Genomic DNA, 12,944 nt, shown 5'->3' with positions numbered 1-12,944 from the left:
GATTTAGTCAGAAGAATTTTTGCTGGCAAAATCTTGAAAAGTGTCAATCTCAACTGAATTTAAATTAACGGAAATTAAAGAATACGCAAAAATTGAGAATAATCTAAAAAGTAAAAAAAGTGAATTGAAATTGGAAGGAGGCAAAAAATAATTGATATAGTAAGTGTTTATTGAGATTTTCCCCGCGGTACTGCTGAATGTCAAGATTATGTGTTTGTTGTAATATGCGTTCGCCAAGGCGAATTTATACAAGGTGGTGTTACTGGCCATTTTAGATTTTCGGCGCGATTCTTCTGAATGTCAAAATGATCGTGTTTGTTATAACAAGGCGAATTTATACAAGATGGTGTTAATGGCGAATTTAGATTTTCGCCACGGTACTTATTAATGTCAAAATAATGTGTGTACAACAAACACACTATTTTGACATTAATAAGTACCGCGGCGAAAATCTAAATCCGCCAGTAACACCACCTTGTATAAATTTGCCTTGGCATTGTGTTACAATATGAATTCGCCTCGATTACAACAACACATTATTTTGACATTCAAAAGGGCCGCGGTCAAAATCTAAATTCTCCTTGAACACCATCTTGTATAAATTCGCCTTGCACCCTTCCATAGTAGCAAGGCGAATTTATACAAGGTGGTGTTAATAGCGAATTTAGATTTTCGCCGTGGTACTTCATAATGTGAAAATGATGTGTTTGTAGCAAACAAGGCGAACACATATTACAACAAACACATCATTTTGACACGGTGCAGCGAACAAAGGTGGCGCCGTCAGTGGTACCGCTACTTTGGTTTTGCCGATTTTGACAGTTGTGGTAACTTGTAAATAAACCTTTGTTTACAAATCAGCGAAAGAGAAATTTGAATTATAAGTGAAAAATCAGTTTAAATCGTGTTAATTTGCAATTTGTGAGTGATTTTTGAGTTGAAGACTGCGTAAAAACTAATACAATGAAGTGCTGTGTGTTAAATTGCGACAACCGTCAAGAGGCAAGAAGCGTAGATGCAAGTGTAGCGCTGGGACGAATCGATGCATTTTGTGTACATAGGGCACGGCAAAGCCGTTCCCGAAATGTTTCTCTATTATTATATTAACAGCATTTCCTCACAATGATTTTGTTTCTGCTCCACACAGCCTCCATTAGCAAGTTAACTAATCAGTCCCGCAGAGATGCTGCTGTAGTTTTCTGCAGCAGCCTTAATTGCAAAGCAATGGAGTGCACTAAAACGTTTGCTGAAGCAGCCTCAATTGCAAAACAATGGAGTGCACTACAATGTTCACTGTTCTTTAATAGATTAGGTGAAAAATGCAATAATTTCGCATTTAGCAAAATTAAAACACGTTTTTCGCAGTAAAGTGAACTGCTTTCGCTGTTTCAACTCGTTCTTCTTCTCGCTCTATTCTTTGTTTACTTGTGGTACACAAATGTCAACGCCCAGGACGGCGCAATCTTGTATTCTATCATTCTTGTCATTTTGACATTAAGAAGTACCGCGGCGAAAATCTAAATTCGCCTTGCATAGTAGAGAAAATGCTGCCACCTGACAAAACTTTCAACAGGGTTGATTCCATTTGTGCGTAGTCATAAGCAGGTTTCCGGTCGCCAATGATCGGAATCTGAACTTTTGATTCCGTTTCAATGCCAAATATTCACCTAATGGAGGTATATTTAGGTAAACTTAACTTTCTTTACTGGAATAATCTTCCTTTAGTTTCTTCGTGCCATTAAATAGTCCGTGCTTCCAACTCCAATAAAAACAGTCTAAATCGCTCTTGTGGGAATTAATCAAAGTGAAGATCGGATCGAGACTGTAGAGTTTACATAGGAAATGCGTCAGAGGCATTGAAACTGGGTCATTAAAAATAATTTGGTTTTAAGAAAAGTCGCACAGTATCGTTTCAATGTTATTTTTTTACATAATTTTTTTCATAAATATATGTTTTTACTCTATCTTATTAAATTCTTTTAAGAAATTTGTTTCACATAGTTTTGTTCACATATTTCGCTAAAATATTAATTTTGAGTAAGTATATAAAACTAGGGTACAAAATGGAATATTTTCATTTTCATTAAATATTTTATACCCCTAGCTGGAATTTTTCTAATTTACTTACACTAATACTAGATTTTTGCTGTTAATGCATTTGTGGCTCGTATATGTCACAGACTTGCTTTTTTAAAACATGGGTCTGTGTCATTCCCTGGACTCCATGAGCCTTAATTTTCTAGTCAGGTTATCTACTTCCAGCCCCAAAACATCCAGATTTTCCTTTGAAAACAGAATATTTTATTTACACAAATAAAAATGTATTAGATGCTGTTTCAACTTACCTTTAATGTTATATTTTTGAGCAACGTATCCTCTAACACTGCCTGCAGTTTCTTATTTATTTCCAGAGATAACTCCAATGTCATACTTTTCGTATCACCTTTTATGCCATTGTATATAGCCGACATTACACCATTGCCATATTTGGCTAACTCGGATTTATTTTGATCACTTCTGGTGGAGGTAAGTGCACCTGCTTGATCGCGCAGCATATAATACTGGACAACTTTGGATTTTTTCTGCAACTCTGCCACCAATGAGAGTGTATGATTTTCAAGAAAATCTATCTTTTCCGTTTGCCGCGCCGAGGCCTGCTGCAAACGCAATATGCGTTCAACCAAATGTTTTTTCGATGGTCCCTTATTTCAATGGAAATATTTACGTAATTATTAATAGATGTATGTATGTGTATTCTAAAATAAAACTACTAGGTACCTGTAAATCTTGCTGTACCGTCGTGACGCTGCTGGCCATTGTTTCTGACTCCGAAGTCTCGCTTGGACGCCGACTTGTGCTGGGCTGGCTACTTTGACTACTCGTACGACTATGCGTGCGATGTTTTGTTGTTAAAGCAGTTCCACTCTCCCCAAATCCATTGATAGCAGGTGCGATAGCTTCGCTATTTTCCACGCTATTTTTAATTCCATTCCTGCACTGTGAACAATATAGACGTGTAGATGAAGATTCGGAAATTGCTCCGCGCTCTATGGACTTTTTGTACTTTTGCAATTCACGTTGAAGTTCCTGACCAGCAAAATGTTTTTTTTTTTTTGTAGCATCAAAATATTATAAATATAAATATACTATATAATATGTAAATATTTGTAATATGTGGAAATATGTATTGCTTTACCTTTATTACTGTGGCATGCTTATGCTTAGTCGCCTCGAAATCACCTTCAACATTTTCTAATTTAGTTTTTGTTACCTCGTACAATTTGGTTTTCTCTGAAAGATGCTTGGCAAATAATTGTCTTTCCTCCCGCTTTTTTTCTGCATCATTTTTCAAATCCGCTAACAACTTTTCATACTTGTTGTCGTAATCTAACTTTTCTTTTCTTAAAATATCATTTTCCGCGCCAATGCCTTGCACCTGAAAAACGAAAAGCAAAAAATCTTTTTTGTTAATTGCAAGTTTAACCTCAAACGAGTTCCTGCTTTATTATAAAATCACGTGCATTTGAACATAAGCATTTGACAGCAGCCGGACATAGCCTCGGTGGCGCAGTAGGCAGCGCGTAAGTCTCATAATCTTAAGGTCGTGAGTTCGAGCCTCACCCGGGGCATAATTTTTTACAACAATTTTTTTTTTTTAGCGTGCAAATAGCACATTTTAACTCGAAATTATTTAAAAAGTATGCTAAGAAAGTATAAGCGTTTAACGCGTACACAAATTCATATGTATGCAACTGTGTTGATTGTTAATTAATGCAGTACACATAAAATATATAATTTATCCTTACCTTCGACTTTAACAAACAAATCTCATTTTGCAGTCCAACAATCGATTCACTCATCTCTTTGTTGATACTCAACAGTTCATTTTCTCTTTCACGCAACTGGTATAAATCTTGTTCATTATCATGTAGTTTTTCCCCCATTTCTTGCGCGGCTTCAGTAAGCGTTGTGATTTTCTCTTCATTTCTAAATAAATACATTGTATATCAGATTTGTGGTGACACATGCATTACTTCATTTTAATTAACTTACAGTGTGTTTTGAGTTTTCAGCACCTGCAGCTCATCCAATTGACCACGTAATTTTGCAGAGTTCAACATCTCTTCGCTATAGGCATTTTGGAGCGAATTGTGTTCGTCCTGTAAGTGCGCTAAAGCAGTGGAGAACTCAGTTTTCTAGGAATTGGAGAAATTGTTAATAAATACTTTTGTAGTAAATACATGCCAATAAGATTACTTCCAAAATTTCTATGCCCAGTTGTTCTTGCAGCTGCTTGACTTCCTCTTTTGATTTATTGTACTCTTTGCTTACGTGCTCCAACTGATCTGTTTTGCTTTTGATTTCATGCTTTAATAAAATCGTGTTAGCTTCATACTCCATTTTTAAGTTTTCTGGAAATAAAAAATAAATAAAAAAATGTATCATACTGCGTAAATTTTCTTTTTACTCACCATTGGCCTTTTCTTCAAGTTTATTAGGCGCATTTCGTTCCTCCTCCAGCTTCTTTTCCAAAGCCTGAAAGTAAAAAAATAATAAGTCTAAATTAAGAAAACATTAAAGCCTGAACTCTCACCATTCGCGTTTCTATTTCCATATTCAATTTGTTCGCATGATACTTTAGCTTGGACTCTAGATGAGTGTAATCAGTTTTTAGTTTTTCACATTCACGTTGATACCTGCGAACTTCGTTGCACTAAAAAGGAGGTAATTCTTTAAAATATCATTTGTGGTAAATTTCGAAAATCACTTCAAACCTTTTCGTCTATAACATATGCCATGCGTGATTTCTCTTCATTCAGCGCCTGAAAGCGTATGCTCACATTTTTCACTTCTTTTTTTGCATCTGCTAGCTGCTTCTCCACGGCTTCTTTTTCTTTCTTAGCATCCAGTAGTAATTTTTCTTTCATTGCAAACTTAATAACAGTTGACTCCTTTTCTTTATTAGCCAACTCTTTTTCTTTGCGAAACTATGAAAGGTGAAAAATTAGTAATGTGTGAAATTTGTTTTAAATTTACCACTTACAGCGTTCTTTTCCTTATCAAGTATGGCATTTTCGCGCTGATATAATGTTATCATGTTTTCTTTTTGCGTCAGGGCAGTCTGTAATTGTTCCAGTTGTTGTTCATAACTCTGCCGCTGTCGTTCAATTTGGGCTAAGCATTCAATATGCGCTATAGTATCAGTGATTTGCGACCTTGGCGTGCTCGGCGAGCTGGGTGTTCCGCCAGTAGATGTTGTAGTAGGAACATTGTTGCCTTCAAAGGAGTCGTCAGTTGCCTCTACAGCTACCTCTTCCTCCACGGGTATCGTCTGCTCGGTTAGCGTTTGCTCATTTGAAACAGCTGTTGCCGCAGGTTGCAGCGAAGGCATCGATTTATGCTGTGAAAAAGCTTCTGCTAATTCCCGCATTGGCAATTCGACCTTTGATTTAGCCACGTCTATTGGGGTCTCTTCGTTTTGGAGATTTTCTCCCACTTCATCCCGTGCAACAGATTTTTCACTGGCAGTGCCTTCATCACTTACCGTGTTTTTAGGCGGCTCAATGCCAATTAGAATTTCCATTTTCACGTCCGACTGCTCCATTTCTACTTAAGCTATCGTTAAATGCATATTTTACAAGTATTTGTTTATTTAATTATGTTTTCGCAAATCTTTCACTGCTTTCTCTTCCATGTTTACGCGTCAATGACGGCGGCGTCATATGAATTCAGAGAACGTAATTTAGGTCAATACGGCAACACTAGAAATCAGCTGTGTCGATGTTGACAGCGGTTGACGCAACGTAGCGTAAAGTATTTAGTCTGTTCGAATACATTTCCCGTGCAAAATATCTGGCAGCGACTTGCTGCAGAGAAACGAAAGATGCTCTCTCAAATTGGAAAATGTAAAAAAAGCGCAAACGCCAAATTAGCAAAAACTTCCAGGTTTTAAGTTCAGCTGATCGAAATTTAGTTTACATACAAAAGCGTAAAACCGAAAACATGAAAGTAATATAAACTAATGGCCTTATTTATGAAAAGTAAAATAGATTTAATAAGCTCTATAAAGAGACATTTTCATAAAAATTTTCGATTTATAAAGCAGTTAAAGTTTTCTTCAGTTTTTATGAATTTGGGAGTAAAAATTTACTATGTGCAACATTTGCTTCATCACCGCGTAACACTGAACCTACATTAACTTTTCTAAAGCTGGTTGGAACGGCTTCGCGGAAGTTATTGAAAGTACCTTCCCTGCCCTTCCTACATCAACCGACGTTCACGTAGCTGAGCGTAAGTTCCGCATGGTTCCACTGCCGCTGTAGCCCGCTTCGGTCCAGACGGATGCCGTTCCAGCTCAGGCGGCTGTTCTAACCGTTGAACGTGACAACCTACGTCAGGTCGATCCCGAAAATCCCCGCATCAGAGATCTCAATACGGAGATTCGTCAACTTGTGAACGAACATAAGCGGAAGAAGTGGGAGAGCATTTGAAGACTTGCAATTTGGCCTCTGGTGGGAGAAAGCTGTGGTCAACCGTGAGGTCGTTGTCCAACCCGACGAAGCGTGACGACAGCGTCGAAATCTCTTTTGGCGACCACGCCTCGCGATGCGCGAGCTATTTTAGCTGATAATTCACACTGTATCCTCCGGCGGACAAGGCCAAACATCGAGTGGCCAGAAGGCTGTACAAACTGTCAACACCCAGTGCGCCACTTGTTTTCACCAGCGGTGAGGTTCAGGTAGCCAACGGGAAGGCGAAAATTGGGTCCTGCGGGAATAGATTATTTAACCAATGTCCTCAATTTATCCATGGCCACCCTCATCATTCCGGACACCTGGAAGAGAGGGAGAGTGGAACCACTGCTTAAACCTGGGAAACCAGCCCCAAAAGGAGGGTCATATCACTCCTTTCCCCGGAAGCGAAGACGCTTGAACCCTTCTACTCCCGCACTACATAAACTACCTCACCAGCGAGGCATCAGCATAGGTTCCGTAAAGCGCACAGCCCAACAACAGCAGCTCTTAACGCCATAAACACCCAGATAACCCGTGGCCTTAACCAAAACCGCTCCTGTGAGAGCACAGTCCTAGTAGGGTCGGATACGTCAAAGGCCTTTGACACCGTCAGCGACTCGACGCTACTAGACCAGGCATTGAGGCTTCCTCTCTTCCACAGCTATTCAAACGGTGGTTGGCGAATTATCTGAGTGGTCGACATTCGCCAGTAATTTTCAGAGACAAAACTAGCAAACCGTGGAAGATTAAACTGGGGGTCCAACAGGGTGGTGTCCTTTCTCCGTTGCTGATAGTTTTTATAAATCGAAGCTCCCTCAACCGCCACAAGGAGTCTCGATAGTCCCTTATACTGACGACTGCTCGATAATAGCGCCTGGAAATGGATTTGATGACTTGTGTGAAAGTAAACTTCACTGCAAGGAGCTTAACCCTCTTCCTTACAAAATCCTCAGCAATCCTTTTCACCACCTGGACGAAGGAGGTCAGACTGCAGCTAAGTATTCACGTCGATGGCGAACCAATTTCGACGGTGAATAACCCGAGAATCCTCGGAGTTACCTTCGGAAGGATGAAATTAATTTTGGCGTTAATGCTGGATCCCAGGTATAAAAATTACTTCACCGCTCTAAAACTTTTACTGCCAACACTGATGTGTGTTCGAATATGCTAAAGCTCTGGGGGTATTTTGCCTTGTCCTTATTTTCTGCCAGAACCATCTCTTTTACTTTCTTAGTTTAACTAGAAGTGGCGTGCGAACTGCCCTGGTGCCTAGGCCGGAGATCTCAAAGCCATATGGCCAATGATGTATTTGTTAGATCTGAAGCCACACTGATGAGAACCAATCTGTTGGTTCACGAAGAGCTTCAGCTATACAATATCATCGACAGGACTTTATATGCATTTTTGGCGAAGTCACCTCACCTTTTTCGAGGGAGCATCGTCCCTATACATGGGTTTGGGGTTTTCTTCTTTAAATACGGCACCGATGTCCCTGTTCAAAAGCTTTCAGAAGTAATCACTCCATATCCTCAAGGGGACTTTGGATGCCTGATACCAAAATACGCCTCTCTTCCTTCCTCTTATTTTGGTATCGCTCGCATAGCCATTGGGCTACAGGAAAGCTTTGTATGCTTCGTAATTTCATGAAAAGCAACTGTTCGTTATACTACTTACCCATTTTCCCCGCCTCTGCCGCAGTGATTGTCATATGGAGTTCCATAGCTCATTTTTATCCTCACGGTGATGATAGAGAAGTAGATTGTGGATGTTTCCGCACTGGTGTTTGGTCTGACGTCGAAAGTGTTGTCGTTTAGGCAAAAAAAATTTCTCCTTCGTTGTGGCGTGTGAATTTTGCCATTTTTCTACAAATGAGGGACAAGGTGCTGAAGTGACCGACCAACCAAATAAGTACCATACCAAATTTGTATTTGTCTCTAGAGAACATGACGTATGCGGCAAATTTCATGCCTCCTCGTCCCGTCCTTTCCAATTCCTATACTGCAGTGATGCCAGATTTTGATACCAGATTCCACTTTGTGTAGAGTGCATGAAAGGGGGGAAAACCCGAAAATTAGTAGAGTAGCGCAACTAGAAATTTATACCCAGAATAACAACACAATGCACTCCCTCAACGAACAAGGAGCTCTCGGCATGCACTTCCATTCATATGGCGAACAAATGAGGACAATGTGGAATAAATGCGAGAAGGTTTTGGAAGGGGGAAATGCTTACGTAGGCTCTATAGTCCGGTTTTCGTCGGCAGCAGTGGCCCAAGATGGTAGAATGTCGAAGTGAACGTACTTTCGAACAACGTGGAAAAAGGAAAGGCATAAAAATAACACGCCCTAAATATGTACGTATAGAAGATGATGCTCTAGAAAATGTTCCTTTGGCTCGGAATTCATTGGTAGACGGTGAAACTATAGATTCCGCAATGAAAGGGCCGACAAACATATACAGTGCTATAGTCTTTAAGAAACTATTAGTATTTAAGTAGGTAAGTTCATGTAAAATCGATGGACAATCAGGGCTCGAATCGCCACATACGATATCGTACTACTCGTCACGTAAAAACACATTTTTTATCATGTAATTTTCTTTCGTATCGTTTTCGATTCGTGAACGGATGTTACGATTCGAGCCCAGTTAACATTCGCCCGACAAGAATGAAAGACCTTAACAAAAAAAAAGATATCGGGACATTGCAAAACTTAAGTCCAAAATAAATATTTAGGCTAATTTGCTGCCAAACAGCTTCGAAATTTAAAAAAAAAAAACAACCTACCAACTCAAAACAAAGAATTTCGATAAATAAACATCAAACATGGAGCTTTTTCAGCAAAGTAAATGCATATTTTTCATTCGCCTCTCCTCAGTGTACACATTTCAGCACCTGCTTCCAACAACCTCCTCTCAACCACGCGACTCTGTCGACTTTTCCTGATTTTCCATATTTGTTTGTTATTATGGTTGTTGTTGCTTGCGATACTTTTGCGCCAACGCCGCCAAAATTACCACAGACTGCACGAGTTAAACGAAGCAGATTAGGCAGGCGCAATGATGTGGAGGCGGAACGAAAGGGGAGGCGGGCGCCGAAAGCAACAAATCAAAAACGTAAAATAAAAAATGTTTTGAATGCAAAGTGTGTGCGTCGTGAAAAGTTCAATGGCCACGTTCGAGTGAAACGCAGAAATATTTTCCTACCTACCTACATACTTACCGCCCCCGCCGTTCGTGCCACAGCTCTCAGCGTTTCCGCTTTTTCAAGAAGTTTGCGGTCTTTGATTCGATTGCTTGTGCTTTTTTCGATTTGTCAGCCATTGTGGGATAAGTATGTATGGAAATGGTTTTTCATCTGCTTATAAAGGGTGATGCAAAAAGTTTTTTTTTTTGTTTAATAAAGTATTTTATATTACTGACTACTTCCATGAAGCGTGGAACTAGATACATATTGTATGGGTGCATTCCAAAACGCCAAAAATTACGATTACACACCACCAGGAGAAGAGTACAGCACTGACGTCCAATCTCAGATCAGTGCAAGGCAGAGCAGCTATTGGAAAGATTCGGTAAGAAAAGGTATGAACAGCTTATTAACCCTCTGCGACTGATGTAGTAGTCTGACAGACACCGGAGGCTCGACATTTTTCCTGAGTTTCAATAGCATTGATTACTAAAAACGCCTATTTTTCGACATATTGTTTATTTATATGAGAATTTAAAATATAGATAAGATCTCCAGTTAAAATCGAAAAAACGTTTATTAATAAATATCTAACATATATGTATATTTTGTTATAGAAAACTCGTCACGCCAGTATTTAGCAGAGGGTTAACCTACATACTGAAGAACGAAATAATAGTTCTAAAATGTATCAACGCCGATAAAGAAGTCACCTATGTAACCTTAATTTTAAACCTAAATAAATAAATCTTAATCTTAATTTTAGTTTTAATCTTAATTTAAATCTAAGCCTTAGTCACAATCTTCGGGCCATCCGCTTCCTTCTTCTGACACTTTTTCGTTTCATTGGAGTTTGAAATTGGCGCTCAAGTGTCTTGTCGCTATTTCGTTTCATCGATGTTTGCATTTACACACCCAACCGAACACAAAGAAGCTTCACTTCAATAAAAAGAAAATATCGTTTTCTTCTAAAATATGCACTATAATTACGGTGACCATTCGTACCGATTTTGGCGGGACTGTGCCGATTGTGCACTTTCGTTATCACAAAGAACTTATTTTCTATTATCTTTGGTTATGTTTTATTTTGTCAAACTGGTAAGGTTTTTATAATTATTTGTTTAACTTGAATTTAGTGAAATTAAAAAAAATAATATGGCGAAAATAGAAATAGGGAAGAGAAATATTTAGGATTTCTTGGCTGTTCCCCTTTCTTTTGTTTATTTTATTTAATGTTTATTATTTTTTTTTATAAATGTGTAGCTCGTTATATATAAAAAACCAAACTTTGTGCAAAAATTAGCAAAATTCGACAAAGTTTCAACAAAATGTTGAACTTTTCAATTCGATTTTTTAGAAACATTCTGAGTATGCAGTTTTGTAGCCCATTCAATTTTAATGAAATGAAGTGCAAATTTAAGTGATTTTTGGTAAATTGTTTTGTGGAAGGAGTTGCTAATTTTCTTTTTAAAAAAATTTGTCGAACATAAACTTTGTATGAAAGAAATTGCCAAAAATCAACGGTAAGTCCAAGCTACTTCGAACTTCCACTTGGTTGTACTAAAATTTAATAGGCTACAATACTGCACGCTCAAAAACATTCTAAAAATCTGATTAAAAAGTTTAGAATTTTGATCAACATTTCTTAAAATTGTTTTTGTTTTTTGTAAATGTTCTACAAATTTTGAAATTTCGTTTTACATGGTTATTTTTAGATACTAAGCTATATTTTCATAAAAAAATTAATAAACTTTTTTTTAAACAAGGAAAAGTAGCCAAAATTTGCTAAAATGTTTTTTCCCCATTTACACTCTCGCCACCGTATATTTTTTATGTATACATTTTTGCGACAATTCTTCAAATTTTTTTCTCTTTGTTTTGCCTCAAAAATAAAACTTTGTATATTAAAAGATGCCATGTCTTTTTATTATAAAAACAAAATTATATGTTTGGAGTCGATGCTTTAGAAATGTCCCGATTTTTGTCCACAGAAATCTGGTCACCGTAAATAATCACTATTACTACATATAACTCTTTTCATTTTCAATATGACCTTTGCAAACGAATCACCCTGTATTCGGCTATATTCACATTCATAGATTCTTGTACGGACCATGTTCTTTTTAATTTATGAGCTATTTTCGATTTTCTTCCAATTGACAAGTCACTGAGGATGTCTTCTGTTCTATATCTAAAAACATACATATGCATGTAAATAAGTATATACATATGTATGCGTGTTGTATGTACAATGTAGTTTAGTTGGATATATGGAAAATATATTGCCACCCAAAATGATGGACAGCTAGCTAACTGGCAGCTAGTGGTCGATGTTTGCTGAACAATAATCACGACGATGCTAGATCTTTCCTTAGCGGTACTTGTTCATCTTGTTAGCCAAATTGAAAAAAAAACTAGGAACATTTAAAGAAATGGGAATGAGTTAAAAAAAATAAAATAAAAATAAAGCAGAAATGTTTAGTGTTTCTCAGTTCAAATACCTCGCTCCCCGCCCCCCAAGTCTTATGGCAACTCGTCATTTTAAGTTCATTTGTGAAGTTCGTGTATGTTTGGTGTTGGTGTGCGCTCTATGTGGTATTAGTCACTCTCGACTATTGGCATAGAAGCGGCGGTATATGCAGAAGAAGACGCACATGCACATCCGATGTAGGCGCTTCTTTTGCACCATGCAACTCACTTGCATTTTAAATAGGAATATTCGAAAAAGTTTTTATTTTAAATAGACTTTTATGGTGCTATTTTCTTTGAAATGATCTGAGAGAAATCACCACCATATCCGTTCAAGCTAAAAAGTGTTTCAAGTAAAAATGTGCACTTGTTGCACTCATACACAGAAATATATGTGTGGATGTGTTTATGTTTGCCGCAAGTCAAAGGAAGTTGGTAAAAAGGCGAACGTTGGATTCTTGAAATACATTTGAATCATTCGTTAACCATTGTAACGCTGGATCTCTTTTTTTATCTGCCTATTAACAACAAAGTATTGAACTCATTTGTTAACGCAGACTCAGGTGCAATGACACTGCAGTTGAGACAAACAACCGACGATTATTTTCAAGTGCGAGGCGTGAAAATTTTCCAAACAAAATTTATTTAAAACAAATCTGGTAAAATAGGTTTATTTTTTATTAATGTAAACAGGCATAAATACAGTAATAGCTACTCACATACATACATACATATGTACATATCGTCACATGGAGTGCAAAAGGCCGTAACTAACA

At 37.8% G+C, this 12,944-nt stretch overlaps 1 protein-coding gene and 1 non-coding gene across 2 annotated transcripts; one reads left to right on the top strand and one right to left on the bottom strand.

The window, feature by feature from the left end:
- Positions 1-1,905: 1,905 nt before the first annotated feature.
- Positions 1,906-5,758, bottom strand: LOC118747767 (coiled-coil domain-containing protein 186-like). The gene is made up of 11 exons (XM_036481891.1): positions 5,045-5,758; positions 4,776-4,988; positions 4,595-4,714; positions 4,473-4,536; positions 4,258-4,412; positions 4,054-4,196; positions 3,807-3,987; positions 3,197-3,436; positions 2,779-3,087; positions 2,346-2,702; positions 1,906-2,283 (listed from the first exon to the last, which is right to left on the bottom strand). The coding sequence occupies exons 1-11, from the start codon at positions 5,603-5,605 to the stop codon at positions 2,209-2,211; spliced, it is 2,418 nt and encodes an 805-aa protein (XP_036337784.1). The 5' UTR covers positions 5,606-5,758; the 3' UTR covers positions 1,906-2,208.
- Positions 3,557-3,629, top strand: Trnam-cau. The gene has a single exon. It is a non-coding gene; the product is annotated as a tRNA-Met (tRNA).
- Positions 5,759-12,944: the final 7,186 nt, after the last annotated feature.

The sequence above is a fragment of the Rhagoletis pomonella genome, unplaced genomic scaffold (assembly GCF_013731165.1).
Source record: "Rhagoletis pomonella isolate Grant_MI unplaced genomic scaffold, Rhpom_1.0 Rhpom_scaffold_00012, whole genome shotgun sequence".
NCBI classification, from domain to species: domain Eukaryota; kingdom Metazoa; phylum Arthropoda; class Insecta; order Diptera; family Tephritidae; genus Rhagoletis; species Rhagoletis pomonella.
This window is presented reverse-complemented; position numbering and strand designations above follow the sequence as displayed.